The sequence below is a fragment of the Ursus arctos genome, chromosome X, assembly GCF_023065955.2.
Source record: "Ursus arctos isolate Adak ecotype North America chromosome X, UrsArc2.0, whole genome shotgun sequence".
Lineage (NCBI taxonomy): Eukaryota > Metazoa > Chordata > Mammalia > Carnivora > Ursidae > Ursus > Ursus arctos.
In genome coordinates, this window is record NC_079873.1 from 49436418 (window position 1) to 49458562 (window position 22145).

At 41.4% G+C, this 22145-nt stretch overlaps 1 protein-coding gene across 6 annotated transcripts in view; it reads right to left on the reverse strand.

Moving 5' to 3' along the window:
• Positions 1 to 6310: 6310 nt before the first annotated feature.
• ASB12 (ankyrin repeat and SOCS box containing 12) overlaps positions 6311 to 22145 on the reverse strand; it is a 28990-nt gene continuing 13155 nt past the window's right edge. The window contains exons 2-5 of one of the 6 annotated variants that reach the window (XM_044380713.3): positions 20947 to 20998; positions 17275 to 18124; positions 15084 to 15115; positions 6311 to 9449 (exon numbers count right to left, since the gene is read on the reverse strand). In XM_044380713.3, the coding sequence (XP_044236648.1) occupies positions 15102 to 15115; positions 17275 to 18100 (840 nt within the window). In that variant the 5' untranslated portion in view covers positions 18101 to 18124; positions 20947 to 20998 and the 3' untranslated portion in view covers positions 6311 to 9449; positions 15084 to 15101. Of the gene's footprint in view, positions 9450 to 15083; positions 15116 to 16551; positions 16883 to 17274; positions 18125 to 20946; positions 20999 to 22145 lie in introns of those variants that run through there. The other 5 variants (XM_048213765.2, XM_044380714.3, XM_026490262.4 and 2 more) reach the window with 5 other exon arrangements.

Genomic DNA, 22145 nt, shown 5'->3' on the forward strand with positions numbered 1-22145 from the left:
ACTTGGCCAGTCCATTTTCCTCTCTGGGACAGTCTATCACCTCATCTCCACAAGCAGGGTATAAGATTGACCAAGCTCCTTGATCTCTTCCAACTCTGATAGTTGAACTCAATTCTTTCTATAATATTCCATGATGTTCTATGATCTTCCATGACATTCTTTTTTAATTTTTTTTTATTTTAATGTTTTTTTATTATATTATGTTAGTCACCATACAGTACATCCCTAGTTTCTCATGTAAAGTTCAGTGATTCATTAGTTGCATATAACACCCATCTCCAACAAAAATGAGCAACTTGAATGTCAGACCTCCTATTCTGGTCCTGGGTCTAGATAAATGGCAGGGAGTAGGGAGCCACTGGCTCATTGTGTGACTTTGTTGGGCAAATACCTTCTCCTCCCTAGCCTTAGTTTCCCCATTGGGGTGGCTGAACTATAATATTTCCCTGGAGCTGTGCTTTCCTGCTTTACAAAGTCCTGATTCTCATTTGTTGGACCTGATTTGGAGGTGTCTTTTTTCCAGCACCTCCTCCATAAGCTTCTGCAACTGCCTTGTGCCTCTGGTGGCCTGCCATTTGTTCATGTTTCACCTAGAACCCTGATTCTCTGAACTAGGCCAAATACTACAATTTGAAGAAGACAGTTTCCAAATCTGGAGCCCAGGGAAAAAGAGGGCCAGGGCAGTATCCACTGTGGGAATAGGGAGAGAGGAACTGTGCAAAGCAGTCAAGTGGTGGGCTTGAAATAATTGTGAGGCAAGGAGGTACCACGGTGCTACTCCCGTCACAGGAGCTAGTCCTCCATGTCCTCTTCCCAGCTGCCAAACATTCAGTCATACCAGTTAGCCTTGGGATGGACAGATATTGAACATTGGGCTGGATCCAAAAGATATAGGGTTTTAGAAAAACAAAAGTAGTCTTTGACATGCTAAAGAGGTCTCCCAGCTGTGTGCCCTTCTTCTTGGTCCTGATATTTCTAAGTCTTGGGATGACATTGTGTATATGTGCGTTAAGGAGGAAAGGGTGGTGGTGGGGTTACACAGATCCTGATTTGTATGGTCCACTCTTCTCCAGGGACAGTGTATGGAAAGACCAAGTGTAGGCATAAACTTGTACCTCAAAATGCCTTCTCAAAGAGGGAGCCCTTGAGGCCCCACTTCCATATGCTGACTGACACATGGTCAACCTGTTTGATCACTATAGGGGCTAGTCATGGGAGAGCAAGAATACTTTCTTAAGTCTTAGGTTTCTTCACCTACAAAATGGAGATAATACCTCTGCTGCTTGGTGTCATGTGGCTGCAGTGAAAAGCTTATGAGAACAGATGTGCAGGCTGTATGGAGGCAATTCCATAAACTCAGGTAGACAGACTGGTCCACATGAACACAGTGTTTCTTCTTTCTTTACTAAATGTTCCATGGGTACCTCCTCTATGCCAGGCCTGGTGATAGGTATTGGGAAGAGCAGGTACAGTGGTAACATTCTAGGAGTATGGGCACCCAGTGGAGTTCTGAAAGGAGCTGAAAGACTAGAAGTCTGGCAAAAGTCATCTGGAGCATTGTAGATGAAGAGCTTCCTTTTCCTCAGGGTGGGGAGGGGCATCAGAGAAAAGTTCACTGGAAGGATGACCCTGATGATTATGTCGAGTCAGAAAAGTAGGGAAAGGATTCCTGTCTGATCCAAAGCCCATCAGTGTGAGAGGGTGTAGTGGGTTGGGCAAGGGCCAGGATTCTGGACACCTGGGGCTGGTGTATATTGGTATAGGGCGAGAGAAAGTATTTGTATAAGGGGAGAGAAAGAACTAAAATTAGGGCTGAAAAAGATAGGTGTGGGGCCAAAGTGTATAAGAACATGACTTTCTGGCTAAAAGACTGAGGCTCAGCTAGCTAAGTTTGTCTTTCTCAGGAAAGCAAGCAGCATAGTGTAGTGACTTTGCTACCAGACTGCCTGAGCTGGGACGTTGGCCCCATCACTTAGGAGTGGTGTGACCTGAGCAAGTTATTCCACTTCTCTGTGTCTCACTTTTCTCTTCTGCAAAATGGGAATAATAATAGTACCCACGTCACAGAACTGGGGTAAGAATTAAGTATTTCATATGAGTATTTAACACAGAGCCTGATACACCCGAAGACCTCAATAAATGCTATCTAATTCTGCTATTATTATTATTGTTAGTCTCCTGATCCAATGTACAGATCTGCAGTTATAGAACTTATGACTTTGAAACCATTTTTGATGTAAACACACATGAGTTTATGACTTCTTATACACAAGTTTCTTTTTTTAAATTTTATTTATTTGAGAGAGAGAGAGAGCGTGTGCACTTGTGAGCAGGGGAGGGAGGGGCAGAGGGAGAGGGAGATGCAGACTCCACACTGAGCAGGGAACCCAACACAGGGCCCTATCCCAGGACACCGAGATTATGACCTGAGTCAAAAGCAGACGCCCAACCAACTGAGCCATGTAGATGCCCTCACAAGTTTCTTTTGATTGTACAGAGCCAGACCATGTTTCCCAGGGCAGAGGATCTCTGGACATCTTTGTATCCTTACACCCAACAGAGAGTTTAGCACAAACTTAATGCTCACCATATGTTTGTTGAACATAGTAAAATGAGGCATCTTCAGGTCTAATATTAAGCTTAGTTGCCAGCACCCACCAGAGTGATGTTGCCACTCTCTGAGCACCGTTGTGTCAGGCTCTGTATTTGGTGCCACACCCATAATGGTGAACTACCCACAGATTCTGGCCTTATGGCCGCCAGTGTAGTGGAGGAGGCATATAACCTATGAGGCCAATGCCCTGCAGTTTCTGACTTAGGCAAGTAAATAGATGGTGTTGTGATCCACTGAACTGAGAAATATTGGAACAGGATTAAGAAAAATGCAACAATGTGGATGGAACTACAGTGTATTATGCTAAGTGAAGTAAGTCAGAAAATGCAATGATTCTGTTAAGGACATTGTAAGTTTGACTTGTCTGAAATCCCACTTCCAGGGCGTTGTACTTGCTGTTCCCTCTGCCTACAGTGTTTTTCCTCTGAATACTGACATGGTCTGTGTCTCATTTACTTCAGATGTCTGCTCAAATGACACCTTTTTAGTGAGACCTTCCCTGGACACTTAAAATATAAAAAAGCACTGACACACACACACACACACACACACACACACAAAAAAAGCGATCCGCATTTCTACCCTCTTCACTCTCCAAGCCCTCAATTGGCCTTTTTTCTTACCCGTAACATACATCAGTCTTTTTTCCATTAGATATTTTTTCCTGATTTGTCCAAGGTTAGTTGACCGTAAAGTTGAGGGTCCATATCTGGGCTCTCTATTCTGTTCCACTGATCTATGTGTCTGTTTTTGTGCCAATACCATGCTGTCTTGGTGATCACAGCTTTGTAATATAGCTTGAATTCAGACAACGTGATGGCCCCAGCTTTGTTTTTCCTTGTCAACATTTCCTTGGTGATTCGGGGTCTTTTCTGGTTCCATAAAGAGCTTAGGATTGTTTGTTCAAGCCCTTTCAAAAATGCCATTGGTATTTTGATCAGGACGGTGTTGAAAGTATAGATTGCTCTGGGCAGCATAGACATTTTAACTATGTTTATTCTTCCAATCCATGAGCAAGGAATGTTTTTCCATATCTTTGCATCTTCCCCAATTTCTTTCGTAAGTGTTGTGTAGTTTCTAGAGTATAGATCTTTTACCTCTTTGGTTAGGTTTATTCCAAGGTATCTTATGGGTTTTGGTGCTATTGTACATGGAATTGATTCCCTAATTTCTCGTCCTACAGTTACATTCTTAGTGTATATGAAAGCAACTGATTTCTGTGCACTGATTTTGTATCCTGCCACATTACTGAATTGCAGTATGAGTTCTAGTAATTTGGGGGTGGAATCTTTTTGGTTTTCCACATAAAGGATCATGTCATCTGCAAAGAGAGAGAGTTTGACTTTTTCTTTGCCAATTTGAATACCTTTTATTTCTTTTTGTTATCTGATTGCTGATGCTAGGAATTCTAGTACTATGTTGAACTATAGTGGTGAGAGTGGGCATCCTTGTTGTGTTCCTGATCTTAAGGGGAAGTCTCGAAGCTGTTCCCCATTGAGAATGATATTCGCTGTGGGCTTTTCATAGATGGTTTTTATGAAATTGAAGAATGTACTCTCTATCTCTACGCTCTGAAGGGTTTTAATCAGGAAAGGATGCTGTATTTTGTCAAATGCTTTTTCTACATCAACTGAAAGGATTATATGGTTCTTGTCTCTTCTCTTATTAATGTGTTCTATCACATTGATTGATTTGTGAATGTTGAACCACCCTTGCACCCCAGGTTGTGATTCCACCTGCTTGTGATGGATAATCCTTTTAATGTACTGTTGGATCCTATCAGCTAAGATATTGTTGAGAATGTTGGCATCCATATTCATCTGGCATATTGTTCTGTAATTCTTTTTGATGGGGTCTTTGCCTGGTTTTGGGATCAAGGTAAGTCAAGCAGAGAAAGACAATTATCATATGGTTTCTCTCATCTATGGAACATAAGAACTAGGAAGATCGGTAGGAGAAGAAAGGGATAAAGAAAGGGGGAGTAATCAGAAGGGGGAATGAAGCATGAGAGACTGTGGACTCTGAGAAACAAACTGCGGGCTTGAGACGGGAGGGGGCTGGAGGAATGGGATAGGTTGGCGATGGGTGGTAAGGAGGGCACGTATTGCATGGTGCACTGGGTGTTATGTGCAACTAATGAATCATGGAACTTTACATCAAAAACCAGGGATGTACTGTATGGTGACTAACATAATATAATAAAAAATATTTTAAAAAAAGGTAATGCTGACCTCATAGAATGAGTTTGGAAGTTTTCCTTCTGTTTCTATTTTTTGAAACAGCTTCAGGAGATTAGATATTATTTCTTCTTTGAATGTTTGGTAGAATTCCCCAGGGAATCCATCAGGCCCTGGACTCTTGTTTTTTGGGAGATTTTTGACCATTGCTTCAATTTCAGCACTGGTTGTTGGTCTATTCAGATTGTCAATTTCTTCCTGTTTCTGTCTTGGTAGTTTATAGGTTCCCATGAAAGCGTCCATTTCTTCCAGGTTGCTTAATTTATTGTCATAGAGTTGTTGATAATAATTTCTAATAATTATTTCCATTTCTTGGTGTTAGTCATGATTTCTCCCCTTTCATTCATAGTTTTAATAATTTGGATCCTTTCTCTTTTCTTTTGGATAAGTCTGGCCAGTGGTTTATCAATCTTATTAATTCCTTCAAAGAACCAGATTCTAGTTTCATTGATCTGCTCTACTGTATTTCTGGTTTCTAATTCATTGATCTCTGCTCTCATCTTAATTATTTCTCTTCTCCTGCTTGGCTTAAGCTTCATTTGAGAAGATGTATGAATGGCTAACAGACACATGAAAAAATGTTCAACATCATTAGCCATCAGGGAAATTCAAAACAAAACCACATTGAGATACCACCTTGCACCAGTTAGAATGGCTAAAATTAACAGGGCAAGAAACAACAAATATTGGAGAGGAGGTGGAAAAAGGAGACACTCTTACACTGTTGGTGGGAATGCAAGTTGGTACAGCCACTCTGGAAAACAGTGTGGAGGTCCCTCAAAAAGTTAAAAATAGAGCTACTGCAGCAATTGCACTATTGGGTATTTACCCCAAAGATACAGATGTGAGTGGAGAGAAGGGCCATATGCACTCCAGTGTTCATAGCAGCATTGTCCACAATAGCCAAACCATGGAAGGAGCCAAGATGCCTTTCAGCAGATGAATGGATAAAGAAGATATGGTTCATATACACAATTAAATATTACTTAGCTATCAGAAAGGAAGAATATCCACCATTAACGACGTGGATAAACTGGAGGGGATTATGCTAAGGGAAGTAAGTCAAGCAGAGAAGGACAATTATCATATGGTTTCACTTATATGTGGAATATAAGGAATAGCATGAGGACATTAGGAAAAGGAAGGGAAAAATGAAAGGATGGAAATGAGAGAGGGAGATGAACCATGAGAGACTATGGACTCTGGGAAACAAACTGAGGGTTTCAGAGGGGAGGGGTGTGGGGGGATGGGTCATCCCAGTGATGGGTATTAAGGAGTGCATGTATTGGGAGGAGCATTGGGTATTATACACAATGAATCATGGAACACTAGAGAAAGAAAGAAAGAAAGAAAGAAAGAAAGAAAGAAAGAAAGAAAGAAAGAAAGAAAGAAAGAAAGAAAGAAATTTAAAAAAGAAATTAATTAAAAATTAAAATTAAAAAATATAACATGTCACCTCTTGGCATATGAATTTTTATTGTTGTTTATTTTTGTCAGTTTTCAAAAAATTTTTTTTCAGTAGGGAAAATGGCTAAGCTCTGATGCAGGCAGTTTATTAATAGGAAACCCAAATAATGAATCATTGAACACCATATCAGAAACTAACGATCTACATTATGGTGACTAACAACATAATAAAAAAATCATTTTTTTCTTTTTTCTAATTGAAATATAGTTGACATACAATATTACATTAATTTCAAGTGCACAACATAAGAATTTGACATTTATATACACGATCATCACAATAAATGATCATGATGGTAAATCTAGTTACTATCTGTCACCATACAAAATTATTACAATATTATTGACTATATTCCTTATTCTGTAAGTCATCCCCATGACTTAATTATTTTATAAATGGAATTTTGTACCTCTTAATCTCCTTCACCTATTTCTCTCATCCCCTAACCCTCCACCCTCTGGAAACCACAAGTTTTTCTCTATATTTATGAGTCTGTTTCTGTTTTGTGTTTATTCATGTGTTTTGTTTTTTTTAGATTTTATATAGAAGTGAAATCTTATGGTATTTGTCTTTGTCTGACTTTTTTTACTTAGCATAATACTCTGTAGGTCCATCCATGTTTTAAGAGTACATTTACACAATGAGCACTGAGTAATGTATAGAATTGTTGAATCATTATATTGTACACTTGAAACTAATATAACACTGTATGCTAATTATATTTTAATACAAAATTAACTTTAAAAAAGAATAAAAGGAATGAAAGTTATTGTCAATTTTTAATTTTCTGTTTCCCATCATAATAAGGAGATGAAGGCTGACAATGAGCAAAGTGTGTAAGTAAAATATTTAGTATATCAGATGGCAATAAATGTTATGGAGAAAAATAGAGCAAGAAAGAAGTACAGGAAGTATTTGTGGGAGGATGCTAGTTTAAAAAGGGCAGTTGGGATAGGCCTTACCAAAAAGGTGATATTCAAGCAAAGATCTGAGGAAACTGAGGGAGCAAACTGTAAGAATATCTAGAGAAAGAGCATTCCAGGCAAAAGGAACAGCAAGTAAAAAGACCCTGAGGTTAGAACATAACTGTAATATTAGAGGAACAAGGAAACCAATGCAGCTAAAACAGAGTAAGTGTGGGGGAAAGTGGTAGGAGAGGGGGTCAGAAAGCACCTGGGAAACAGATGGTTATGGATTTATGAGTCATTTTAAAGACTTTAGACTTTTCAGGATTTTGAGCTGAGGAGTGGCATGGTCTTAGTGAAATGTTTAAAGAGCTGTAACAGCAAGGGAGGAAGTGGTAAGGTGAAGAAGGAAGCTCCTACAGTGATGTAGGTGAGAGGCAATGGTGGCTCAGACCAGGGTGGAGGCAGTGAAATGATAAGTGGTTAAATTTTGGATGTATTTGGAATATAGAACAGACTAGACTTGGTGATGGCACCTTAGATGAAGGGTGTAAGAGAAGGAGAGGAGTAAGAAACAGGAGCCCACAAAGCCTTGAGAGGGTGGGATTGACAAACTGAGACCAGAGCCAGGAGAGCTGTGTCTCTCAGAAGCCAAGGAAGACATGGGGATTTTATAAAAATGGTATTACTGAGTGTATGTGTCAGATGCTGTACAGAAATCCAGCAAGATAAAGGTAGAAAAGATGACCTTGAATATTTATCTGGAAAGTCACTGATGTTGTGGGCAAGGCCATTGTGGAGCAAGGGTGAGGGTGTACACCAGACTACAGTGGAGTGTTAAGAGAATGGTCTGCAAGGAAAGGGAGGATGCATATAGCCTTCTTGTTCTGGAAGTTTGGCTTCTATTGAGATGGTGGCTAAAGGGAACACTGGATTCAGATTTGTTTTTACAAGATGGAAGGATGTGAGTTTACTTATATGATTAGGGGAAAAATCAATCAAGTTCAAGATACAAGAGACAGGATAATTGATGGGTGGGAGGCCCTGGATAGAGGTGGGGGATGGGATCCAGAAGCCCCTAGAAATGAGTTGGCCTCGATGGGGAGGAGGGACTAAGATAAGAGGGAAGGATGGGTGAATGCAGTAGAGTTTATTGTAATGATAAGTTGAAGATGTCATGCCTAATGACCTCTAGGTGCCCTAGGAAGTGGGAGATAAAGTCCCCAAAGTAAGAGAAAAAGCAGTAGGTTCAAGGAAGCTTGTTAATATTGGACAAGATTTGAAATAGTTACAGCAGAGAATGGGCAAGTTGATAAAGGCCTAGCTGACTTGTCATCCAGGAATGTATTGTGATCTCATTCAGTTTCATGAGATCCTGCTTCCTATCTGTGTAAACTTGAGCAAGTTATTTACTATGCCTTGGTTTCTTCATCTATAAAGTGGACATGAGTAAAATAAGGTCATTGAATTAAATGAGTTAATCCATGCTTAGCAATTGCTGAGCACATTGCTTGGCACATAGTAAGTGTTCAATGTATATTAACTCTTTAGATTTCTATGATGATTACTTTTTATTTCTTCTGTGGTATTCATCAGCCCAGGCTAGGATAGGATGATGGCTTGATCCAAAGTTAGTTTGGTACTGGGTGAGAGATTGAAGTGGTTGAATGAACACAAAATCAAAGATGGACAGGGAAGGACATGAAGACAGGGGAGAGGGGCAAATGGAGAGAAAGTAGGAAATCGTGTGGTACCTGAAACTCAGGGCCTGGCACATATTAGGTCTCAATAAATCTTTATTGAGTGAAAGAATGGGTGAATCTCTGGGGTCAAACCATACTGTTCCAGGAATGTCACTTCTGGAAAAGCAGGCAGTTCTGATGAAATGAGGACCTGCATTTCCAGGTGAGGCTAAGGCAGTAGGGGTAAAATGGAGGTTATATGGTGTTGTAAGAGTCAAGGAGGTGAAGGAACTGCAGGTGACCAGACCCTGCCATCAGTCTAGTCTCTGCTTTTCTAGGAGGCAGCCTGTGCTAGGAGGAAACTGACAAAGTAGGAGCTATCAAATAGACTAGTGTCTGGAAGCTAATATCTTCTGTGACTATAGATGGACAGAGCTTAGAAGGTGCCAGGATGAAGCAGATGGTCATTCATCTTGCATCTTGGTCAAGCAGATTGCTTGACTATGGAAGAGCAGGATGTCCCCAGGTAGCTCAGGAACTATTCTAGAAGTAAATGAAGTGATGAGTACACAAATAATATGTAAGCAGTCAAATGCTCTGCACTTATAAGGGGATGGTTACATTAATGCTGCCAGACAAATCCAGGAATATATGGTCAATTAATTTATGACAAAGGAACCAAGTTATATAATGGGGAAAGGACAGTTTCTTTAATAAATGGTGTTGGGAAAACTGGACAGCCACATACAAAAGAGTGAAACTAGACCACTATCTTACATTACACACAAAAATTAATGCAATATGGATTAAAAACTTGAATATCAGACCTAAAACCATAAAAATCCTAGAGGAAAACATGGGCAGTAAGCTCCTTGACATAAGTCTTGGCAATGACTCTTTTGGATTTGACACCAAAAGCAAAGTCAACAATAAATAAATAAATAAATAAATAAATAAATAAATAGGACTTCAGCAAACAAAAAAGCTTCTGCACAGAAAAGGAAGACATCAACAAAATGAAAAGTCAGCCTACTGAATAGGAGAAAATATTTGTAAGTCATATAACTGATATATATATACAAAATATATACAAAATACATAAAGAAGTCATACAACTCAATAGCAAAAAAACAAAACAATCATTACAAAATGGGCAGAGTCTCATATGGTTTGTCTCCCTCTCTTATTTCTTCCCCTTGAGTTTTCCCTCCCTTCCCATATGAGACTCTTGACTCTGGGAAACAAACTGAGGGCTGCAGAAAAGGAGGTGGGTGGGGGAATGGGGTAACTCAGTGATGGGCATTAAGGAGGGCACGTCATGTGATGAGCACTGGGTGTTAGATGCAACTAATAATCATTGAACATTTTATTAAAAAAAACTAACGATGTACTAAACATTGGCTAATTGAATTAAAATTTAAAAAATGGGCAGAGGGTCTGAATAGACATTTTTTTCAAAGAAAACATACAGATGGCCGACAGGTACATGGAAAGGTGCTCAACATCATTAATCATCAGGGAAATCAAAATCAAAATCAAATTATACCTTGGCTAATTGAATTTAAAATAGAAAAAAAAAACAGAGAAAGAAAATTATCATATGGTTTCACTCATTTATGGAACATAAGAAATAGCAGGAAGATCTGTAGGAGAAGGAAGGGAAGAATGAAGGGGGTAAACAGAAAAGGGAATGAACCATGAGAGAGTGTGGACTCTGGGGAACAAACTGAGGGCTTCAGAGGGGAGGGGGTGGGGGATGGGGATAGGCCGGTGATGGGTATTAAGGAGGGCACATATTGAATGGTGCACTGGGTGTTATATGCAAATAAAGAATCATGGAACACTACATCAAAAACGAAGGATATACTGTTAGGTGACTAATATAACATAATAAAAATTATTATTAAAAAATAAATTAGAAAAAAACAAAATGAGATATCACCTCACAGCTAGTTAGAAGGGATATTATCAAAAACGGAAGAAATAACAAGTGTTGGTAAAGACATAGAGAAAAGGGAACACTTGTGCACTGTTGGTGAGTAAATTGCTGTAGCCACTATGTAAAATGGTATGGAATTTCCTCAAAAAATTAAAAATACAACTGCATATGATCCATAAATTGCAATTCTGAGAATCTAAAGAAAAAGAAAACACAAACTTCAGAAGATATATGCACCCCCATGTTCACTGCAGCATTATTTACAATAGTCAAGACATGGAAGCAACCTAAGTGTCTATTGATGGCTGAATAAAGAAAATGTGATATATATATATATATATATATATATATATATATATATATATATATATCTGAATTCAGGTATAAAGAAGAATGAAATCTTGTTATTTGCAGTAACATGGTTGGACCTTGAAGGCATTATGCTCAGTAAAATAAGTCAGACACAAAAAGACAAATATCATATGATCTCCCTTATATGTAGAAATTTTTTTAAATGAGCTTAGGTACAGAAGAAAGATTGGTCATTGCCAGAAATGGGAGGTAGGGCTTGGTTGAAATGGGTGAAACAATCAAAAGGTACAAACTTCCATTTATAAAATAAATAATTCATGGGGGATATAATGTACAGCATAGTGACTATAGTTAATAATACTGTATTGCATATTAGGACGTTGCTAAGAGAGTAGATCTTAGAAGTTCTTATCACAAGAAAAGCTGGCGGCATCGCAATGGAGGATTTCGAGCTGTACTACAAAGCTGTGGTCACAAAGACAACATGGTACTGGCACAAAAACAGACACATAGACCAATGGAACAGAATAGAGGACCCAGAAATAGACCTTCAGCTCTTTGGGCAACTAATCTTTGATAAAGCAGGAAAAAACATCTGGTGGAAAAAAGACAGTCTCTTCAATAAATGGTGCTGGGAAAATTGGACAGCTACATGCAAAAGAATGAATCTTGACCACTCTCTCACACCACACACAAAGATAAACTCCAAATGGATGAAAGACCTCGATGTGAGACAGGAATCCATCAGAATCCCAGAGGAGAACATAGGCAACAACCTCTACGACATCGGCCAAAGCAAACTTTTTCGTGACACATCTCCAAAGGCAAGAGAAACAAAAGATAAAATGAACTTATGGGACTTCATCAAGATAAAAAGCTTCTGCACAGCCAAGGAAACATTAAAAAAAACTAAGAGGCAGCCTATGGAATGGGAGAATATATTTGCAAATGACACTACAGATAAAAGACTGGTATCCAAGATCTACAAAGAACTTCTCAAACTCAATACACGAGAAACAAATAAACAAATAAAAAAATGGGCAAAAGATATGAACAGACACTTTTCCAATGAAGACATACAAATGGCTAACAGACACATGAAAAAATGTTCAAAATCAATAGCCATCAGGGAAATTCAAATCCAAACCACACTGAGATACCACCTTATGCCAGTTAGAATGGCAAAAATAGACAAGGCAAGAAACAACAATTGTTGGAGAGGATGTGGAGAAAGGGGAACCCTCCTACATTGTTGGTGGGAATGCAAGTTGGTCCAGCCACTCTGGAAAACAGTGTGGAGGTCCCTTAAAAAGTTAAAAATTGAGCTACCCTATGACCCAGCCATTGCACTACTGGGTGTTTACCCCCAAGATATAGACGTAGTGAAGAGAAGGGCCATATGCACACCAATGTTCATAGCAGCATTGTCCACAATAGCTAAATCGTTGAAGGAGCCGAGATGCCCTTCAACAGATGACTGGATTAAGAAGTTGTGGTCCATATATACAATGGAATATTACTCAGCTATCAGAAGGAATGAGTTTTCAACATTTGCTGCAACATGGATGGCACCGGAGGAAATAATGCTAAGTGAAATAAGTCAAGCAGAGAAAGACAATTATCATATGGTTTCTCTCATCTATGGAACATAAGAACTAGGAAGATCGGTAGAGAATAAAGGGATATAGAAAGGGGGTTAATCAGAAGGGGGAATGAATCCTGAGAGACTATGGACTCTGAGAAACAAACTGAGGGCTTCAGAGGAGAGGGGGGGTGGGGGAATGGGATAGGCTGGTGATGGGTAGTAAAGGAGGGCACGTATTGCATTGTGCCCTGGGTGTTATGCGCAACTAATGAATCATCGAACTTTACATCAGAAACCAGGGATGTGCTGTATGGCGACTAACATAATATAATAAAAAAACATTAAAAAAAAGAAAAGAAAAAAGTTTTAATAAAATCTGTGACACACATACACACAAAAAAGGAAATGTTTTGTAACTATGTATGGTTATGGATGTTAACTAGACATTGTGGTGATCATTCCATAATATACACCAATATTGAAGGAATGTTGTACATCTGCAACTAATAAAATGTTGTGTGTCATTATATCTCAATTTAAAAAATAATGATGCCAGATTTTCCCTGGGAAATCAGGAAACATGTTCTCCATATATTCAACAAGTCATTCCTATGACTGTGCATACCCCATTCTAAAAATTGATATCTTTAAGTTCAAAATACCAGAATATTCAGGGCCCTCTCCAGTATAGTCCCCAGCCTAACTCTTGTTCAAATACATTGAACTTGAACCAAACTAAACTGGTTAGCCAAGCAACTGGCCTCATTTTTCCTACTTCTGTGTCTTTGCTCACAGAGTTCCCTCCTCTCATACCTTTTTTCCCTCTCTACTGATTAAAACTTTTTCCACCATTCAACGCCAAGATCAAGTACAACCTCTTCCATCAGACTTTTCCTGTTAGCAACTGAGGGGGATCTCTCTGGTGTCTGAAGTTCAGTGGGCCATTTTGCACTTTGGATCTAGTCTTTAAGGTCCACCTTTCTGAATAAAGCAAAAGAATTTTCACATTGCAGGAGAGAACACAAACTGATCAGTGGCATGTGCAGAGCTGAGCCAGACCCAGATTCATGACAATGCCAGGAAGGAAGGGAGGAAAAGAGGGAGAGGGAGGCAAGGAGGGAAAGAAATGGAGGTTAGGAGGAGTCAGGGAGAGAGAGGGAGAGAAGGAGGGAAGGAAGTGGTCTAGCTCACCTGAAAGGGTTAAGATATGGTTTCCTGGAAACTGGTGGTTATAGTCAGGGGAAGTGGGAGTGTGGTGGTGGGGAGACTGAGTTATCACCTGGGGCCAATGCCAACAAGAAACTAAAGGCCAAGGGGGGGGGATATCACTTCAGGAATAGACACATCATCTCTGCCTCTTCCTCCTCCTCATGACTCCTAGTGAATGTTGCCTCAGAAGATTTGTCATCAGAATTTGAGATGACCCATTCCAACCCCTGGCCTATTGTTCAAATGGGAATGGTCAGGCCTGGGGAGGGGAAGAAACTAAGGCACCAAGCCATGAGATTGTCTCTGCTCACCAGCAACACAGGTAACTGGAAAAATAACAGCTAGGGGTAGTCTGGAGAGAATTTGGTATGCTCTTACATCCTTCTCAAATGCAATTCCTTTTAAAATGCCCAGAGTTATTTAGTCAAAATTATAAAGATGGCAAGTATAATGGTGGTTGCCAGAGGAGGATGGAAGGGGAGAATGGGGAACTATTGTTTAATAAGTATAGAGTTTCAGGGGTGCCTAGGTGGCACAGTCGGTTAAGTGTCTGACTCTTAATTTCAGCTCCGGTCATGATCTCGGGGTCCTGGGATCAAGCCCCACGTCCAGCTCTGCACACAGCACAGAGTCTGCTTGATATTCTCCTTCACCCTCTACCCCTCCCCCCACTCTCTTAAAAAAATAAATAAATCTTTAAAAAAAATAAAAAAATAAAATAAAATACCCAGAGTATCTACATGCTTTCATGGGTCAGCCAGAGAATCTGTGTCCCAGATGCCACAGGAGAGGCCACCCTGGCCAGGCCCCATTTGAAGGGTGTAGTTTCTCAGGGGCCTATAGCAGATGAAGCTGCTGAAGTTGACTCCAAATCCCCAAGGGCCCTAAGGAGATGGGGGACAGAGCCAAGCATGGGGTCCTGGACAGTTCATTCCTCAGGAGCCCAGATTGAAAGAAAGGTAAAACAGAGCTAGGGCTGTCTTCCCTGAAACCCCCTCTCTGTGCTTATAGCTAAGTCCTTCTGTTCTTTTGTTCCTTGTAGATAAATGGTTGCATTACTCTTCAAAACAGGAATGAAAGTCTGGAAGCTGAGTGGAATAGGACTATGGAGATAGATGTTCAATTTTCTTACCTTCCTTCCTGAAGTCTCTCAGGCACTAGATGCTAGGGAGAGTGGGGGAGATAAGGAGGGGAGAGGCAAGTCAGCTCAAGACCTTATTCCCTACCTCCATTTCCTCATAATAGGAGATCATGATGTAGAAGGACTGTCAAGGCAGCTCCTAGGAAAAGCTCTAAACATCTAAAGGTTATCTGGGCTCTCCTCCTCCACTCCTTCATCTTGTGTCTCTTTCACTGTTTACCGACATCCCCACCCACAGCTATGCAGGAGAAATACAAGAAGGTACTGTAGAATGCTAGATATGAATTTGGGTGGTTATCTGTGCTGGCTTAGAGCACGTTTGCCTCCTTCTCCTGCTCTTCTCCACATCATGGGGGTACTGACCACTGTAAGATGCATTTCCCAGGTCCCCTCATCAATCATCTGGCTAGGTTCAATGAGACACTGGGTGAGAGATTAGAAAAAATGGAGAAACCGTGTTTAGCCTCTGCCTTTTGTGTCTCTGGTGGTTTCTCTGCAGTGTCTCTTCTGTGGCTCTCAATGTCAATATACTTCCAATTCTACTACTGTGCGATCCCAGCTCCTGGCTCAGATCATACCACTTTTTCCCACTGTCCCTCCCTTCTTCACCTTCCTTTGCTCTGCCCTATGCGGCAAGGGGGCTGACCCCTGTAGGCTGTGTTTCCCAAGCTCTCATATTAGTTGACTTCTAGTTTTCCCCAATGAGAGTTGACATTGGAGGCAGACTGAAGGGCAGCAATGAGTAAAAGGGGAGGGTATTTCTTTCTTCTAGTTTGTACAGTGTCTTTCTTCTACGGTTCTAAGCACTTGTGGACAAGTCTACGATTCTGCTTTCCATCAGGTGACCCCTGTCCCTGAACTCTGACCATAACTCCTCCCTCAACTCTTCAGAGTATGGATGGTGTTGGCATCCTGCTGTAACTAATCTCTGGGTTAGCTTCCTGTCCTGCTTGTCTTCTCAACCTATCCTCTATGTAACATATTTCCTATCTGCATTAAATTCTCTGCTATAAATATTTGGTAGTTTTTTTTCCCAGTTAGATCTTGACTATAAACTGGACTAGTGGGAATGCAGTCTATGATTCAAGGTGAATGAATGGGAGGATCCTTAGTTACTTGACTCAAAGGAATAGGGGGTTGGGTGACAGCCCCAGAAAGGGTGCCTTGTAGCAGCCAGAGAAGTGAATGGAGGTACAAGGTTGGGCAAACAGATGCTACCCTTCCATCCTCTTGGATTCTTCAGGACCTTGCTTCTAAGCAAAACACAGCTCTAAATTTTCTTGAGAATCTTGAAGGAGGTGGAGCTATTGGGTTACTTTTTTTTCCTCTTTCAATGGCCAGGACTCCTATGCCTGCCAAATGACAGATAATTACCATCCTTCCCCTTGGCCAACCAAACCCCTTTACCCAGTGAACCCCCATACCCCCACACATATAGTAGTCATAGAAGCCTCCAGGATTTATTTTGATGAGGATTTTATTGTGGAGGATAATACAAGAGAGCAGCCACCAGGATTTATTTTGATGAGGATCATATTGTGGAGGATAATATAGGAGAGCAGCTCTGGGTGAATAGGTGGAGCTGTAGTTTCCTCCAGCTACCTGGATCCCCAGGTGTTTTTGTAGGCATTGTGTGTTTCTGGTAAGGCTGCAAGATTACAGTTGGTGTTTGAGATAACTAATCAACACAGGGGGAATATCCAGTTGGTCGATGGCTTGTGGTTGGCTGGCCTGGCCCAGAGCTCTGCGGATAACTAAACGGGCCTGTGATAGTAATGACCGTGGAGTGGCTACAGTGAGGAGAAACAGGTCATAAGAAGCAATTCCTAGTGTAATTCTCCCACCCAAGCCTGCATCCACCCTGCCCTGGCTCCTGCAGCCCTAATTGCTTTCTCCCTTCTAAGAAATTCCCCCCACTCTGTCCTCAATGCATGGTGCCAATAGGATCACACTGAGGCCTAGATAGGGCGTGCTCAAGGACACAAAACAGTCATTAGCAGAGCCAGAACCAGAAATGCTGCTAGTACTACCCCCCACCTTATCTTAGTGAACCCTTCCCTAATAAGGAATCTGTAACTTCTCCACTGGGGTCCTAGGAGAGGGAAGAAGGTGGTAGTTTCTCCAACTCATCCTAGAAGGATAGGCTTGGAGGGTGCATGGAGCTGAGCTACTTGAAACTCACCTCGGGCCTGTAGCAGCAATGCAGTGCCTTTATCATCTTGCAAGTTCAGGTCTAGGGAGAGAGATGGAAGGTAGATGTTAGCACCAAAATCAATTAACAGTTGGATGTACTCTGGTTCACAATTATGGTGGAGACAGATTTCGAGGAGGGTGCGGGGCTGTGGGACACGAGCCAATAGGTGCTGGTCAGTACAGTTGTAGTTAGGGTCTGCCCCATGCAGCAAAAGCAGGCGAAAACAGTCAAGGTGCCCATAGACTGCAGCCAAATAGAGGGGGCCAGAACATGAAGTTATGTTTGATGCCCAGACTGGTAGTTTAGCCTTGACATTGGCCTCTGCACCATGGACCAGGAGTTCCTGAAGGATGGCAGCAGCACCATCACGGGCAGCTGTGAGTACGGGAGAACAGTTGTTGTAGATGCTACCACCAGGACAGGCACCAGCTTCCAAAAGCACACGCACACAGTCCAGATGGCCATGACTGACAGCAGTAAAAAGTGGTGTCTGTGCCTTGACATCCAAACTGTCAACATCAGCACCATGTGCCAGGAGGACCTGCAAACAGCTGAGGTGGCCATAAGAAGCAGCCAAGCGCAAGGGTGTCCCAGGAACACCCCAGCCACTTCTACTGTTGATGAAACGCTTGTAACGCTCCTGGCACAAAAGCTGGTCCAAGGTATAGGAGTCGTTGTCATATACTGCTTGATTGAGAGCCTGCTTCTCCCCCATGTCGGTGTCCTCCTCCTCCTTGTCGGGCTGCAGGAGGGAGAAAATCTTGGTGATGTCCATGAGGTTCATCTTGATTGATTGGAGCAGAACTATTCTCATTATGAGCAGGAGGATATGCTAGGTCTGTGGGTGAAAAATATTGGGGGGAGACTGAAGGTCCACATCAAAAACCTGGATGCCAGCCCTTGCCCCCACCCTTCACCATCAGGCTCTTCATTCATGGGCCCCCTTCTTCCAATTCCTACTCCATCTTATTTTAGGTCTCAGAGATGCCTTCTATTTTTTTATAATAATTTTTATTATGTTATGTTAGTCACCATACAGTACATCCTTAGTTTTGATGTAGTGTTCCATGATTCATTATTTGCATATAACACCCAGTGCTCCATGCAATATGTGCCCTCCTTAATACCCATCACCAGCTTATCCCAATCTCCTACCCCCCTCCCCTCTGAAGCCCTCAGTTTGTTTCCCAGAGTCCATAGTCTCAGAGATGACTTTTAAAACAGATCAGGCCATTTCACAGCTTGGTGCCTTTGCATATGCTGTTCTTTTTTTTTTTTAATTTTAATTCCAGTATAGTGAACATTCAGTATAATGTTAGTTTCAGGTGTACAATATAGTGATTCAACACTTCCATACAGCACCCAGTGCTCATCACAACAAGTGTCCTCCTTAATCCCCATCACCTATTTCACCCCATCACCCATCTCCCCACCTACCTCCCCTCTGGTGACCATCAGTTTGTTCTCTGTAGTTAAGAGTCTGTTTCTTGGTTTGTTTCTCTCTCTCTTTTTTTTCTTCTGCTCATTTGTTTTAGTTCTTAAATTCCACATAAGAGTGAGATTATGTAGTATTTGTCTTTCTCTGACTGACTTATCTCACTCAGCATTATACTCTGTAGCTCCAGCCATGTCATTGCAAATGGCAAGATTTCATTCTTTTTTATGGATGAATAATATTCCATGGTGCATATATACCACATCTTCTTTATCCATTCATCTATGGATGGACACTTGAGCTGCTTCCATTATTAAGGGCCATATGCACCCCAATGTTCATAGCAGCAATGTCCACAATAGCTAAATCGTGGAAGGAGCCGAGATGCCCTGCAACAGATGACTGGATTAAGAAGTTGTGGTCCATATATACAATGGAATATTACTCAGCAATCAGAAAGAATGAGTTCTCAACATTTGCTACAACATGGATGGCACTGGAGGAGATAATGCTAAGTGAAATAAGTAAAGCAGAGAAAGACAACTATCATATGATTTCTCTCATCTATGGAACATAAGAACTAGAATGATCAGTAGGGGAAGAAAGGGATAAAGAAAGGGGGGGTAATCAGAAGGGGGAATGAAACATGAGAGACTATGGACTATGAGAAACAAACTGAGGGCTACAGAGGGGAGGGGGGTGGGGGAATGGGATAGGCTGGTGATGGGTAGTAAGGAGGGCACATATTGCATGGTGCACTGGGTGTTATACACAACTAATGAATCATCGAGCCTTACATCGAAAACCGGAGATGTACTGTATGGTGACTAACATAATATAATAAAAAATCATTATAAAAAAAAAGAAATTTAAAACTAGACCTACCCTACAATCCAGTAATCGCACTACTGGGTATTTACACAAAAAATACAAAAACACTAATTCAGAGGGATCCATGCACCCCTGTGTTTATAGCAGCATTATTTACAATAACTAAATAATGCATATGCTGTTCTGATTGACCTTCAAATTCCTACTTCTGGGAAGCCTTCCCTAGTCTTCTCCTCTTGCTCAGGAATTCCAAAGGATCACAACTAGACTTTAGCTATGAACTTTCACACTACATTTGCACTTATCTGTGCTTCAGTGTGTAAACTCCAAGATAAGGAATGCTGTATCCATCTTATATTCCTCCACTCCCGGTAGGACCGATATCATGACTGGGGATTTGGTAGAGGCATTTTCCTTAGTTCAGAATGTGTGGACTAATGAGATGGCTCTGGTCTGGCAGTTGCTAGGCCAGCAGAATGTTGTTCTGTGGTGTCAAGTTGTCATCCCTAAGCATTCTGACATTAGTCTCATGGGGCAGGCCCTCAATTCCACCTGTCAGCCTTTTAGATGAAGTTCAACCTCCTCACAGTCCTTTATATGTGATCTTCCCTCAGACTCAGGCCCCATGCTTCAGGCAACAGAGCTACACAGGAAATGGATGTTGAAAGACATTTGCTGATTAAATAAAGAGGTGACATTACAAAGAACACTTCAAGTAAAATGAAATCAAAGATATGGCTGGAAATAGTAATTTTCAGGGCAAGTCCTCTTTGGTGGACAACTGGTTTACCCCCAGGACCACTTCAATACAGAAGTCCCTTTGATTCCCAGCATCTCCTTGGATCCCATGGATTCCCCATCCCTTTGGGTCAAACCTTTTCCCATCATCTCTGCCCCACCAAGCTTAGAGCCTTGCCTCATCCCTCAACTCTTCTCTCACCATTATCCTCAGGCCTTATAAAATTAGCCACGGCCCAATAACTGACTTAACCCCTTGACATTACCTGTCTTGTTCCTAGTGCTCCAAAGCCAAAGTCACCCACCTCAGTTTGTAATGTCATCAGGGCAAGCTCATAGGTTTTTCAGAGCTCAAGTCTCCCTACTCTCCCATACCCTGCAGCCACGGTCTCAGGGCCACACACCTCCTTTTATTCACTGTCTATCTCCACCCCTCTTTGTTAGCCTGGGACCTCAGGTACATACCTCATAGGAAAAAAAAAAAACCTGTGAGGTGGGTGGGTGGGGTCTCCCCCAACTTTAGGCCCCTCCTCACCCACTAGCATCAACTCCATATATGGTCTTATTATTTATTCATTTGAGGTATGCAATAATAAGTAGAGGATTTTAGAAATCAGACAGACCTTAGTTTGCAACTCAGCACCCCCAGTTCCTACCTGAGAAGACTTGGGAAAATCTCTTCCCTTCTTTTAGACTCAGTTTCTTCATCTACAAGACAGAAATGATAGTCCCTGCTTCATGGGGCTGTTCAGAGGAAAAAAGCTACCATATATTAGGTCTTTAAAAGGTGAGTTTCCTCTCTCTGCCCCTTTAACCTCCTCAATGGCTCCTTCCCCTCAACCATCTTAGGAAACAAAACACTTCTATGGTCCTTTGTCACACTCTAGTCACATTTCTCTTCATCTCTCTTTTTTCCTCTGAACATATCCAAAAAGTTGTCTACCATCTATTTCCCTATCTCCCATTCATTTCTTCACCCTCTGCAGTCTGACTCCACTCTTCCTCAGTCACACACTGAGATAGTTCTTTAAAAAGTCATCCTTGTGGTTAAATCTGCTGGCTGATTCTCAGATCTTTCCTTCTGTAACCTTCCTGGTACATCTGTCCCCACTGACCACTTTCTCCTACATACTCTGCCCTTGGTTTCCTGACCAGCACACTCTCCTGATTTTTCTCCCCGGCGTTCTACCCTGAAATAGTTATGCTCCCCTTTGTTGTCTTCTTGATCCTCTTTTTTCCAGTCCCTGAGCTGCAGTTCTCACGTTAATTCTGATGATTTCAAGTTTATCACTCCAAGCTGCCCAGCTCTCTTTTCAGCAAAAAGGATGTATTCACTGAGTTTCTTCAGGTACTTCAAAGTCAGTAGTATCACACCACCACTAAAATCACCATCATCACCAAACTTGATCCATATGTGTTTCTCACTATCCACCTGGTCAACCAAACCAGAAACCCAAGACTCATGTCGGTCCTCTTATCTCTCTGTCCCACTTTCATCCAATTGTTCATCAAATCCTATGGATTTTACTCCCTAGAGACCTCTACAGACCACCTCCTTCAGACTTATCCCCATTGCCAGTGCTTTACCTAAGCTGCTATCATTCTTTCTGTTGACTGTTGTAGTAGTCTCCTAGCTGTCTCAGTATTTTTTCCACATCATAGATAAAGCGATCATTTAAAAATGCAAATATGGTCTGTGTCAATCCCCTGTTTTAAATCCCTTAATGGTTCCACTTTTTTTCAGAGTATAGCCCAGATACTTTAACCAGGCTCACAGGTCCTTTATGAGCAAATCTTGGCCAACATCTCCAGGCTCACTTCCTGCTACCCCTCTGCTTATACCCCATGATCCAGC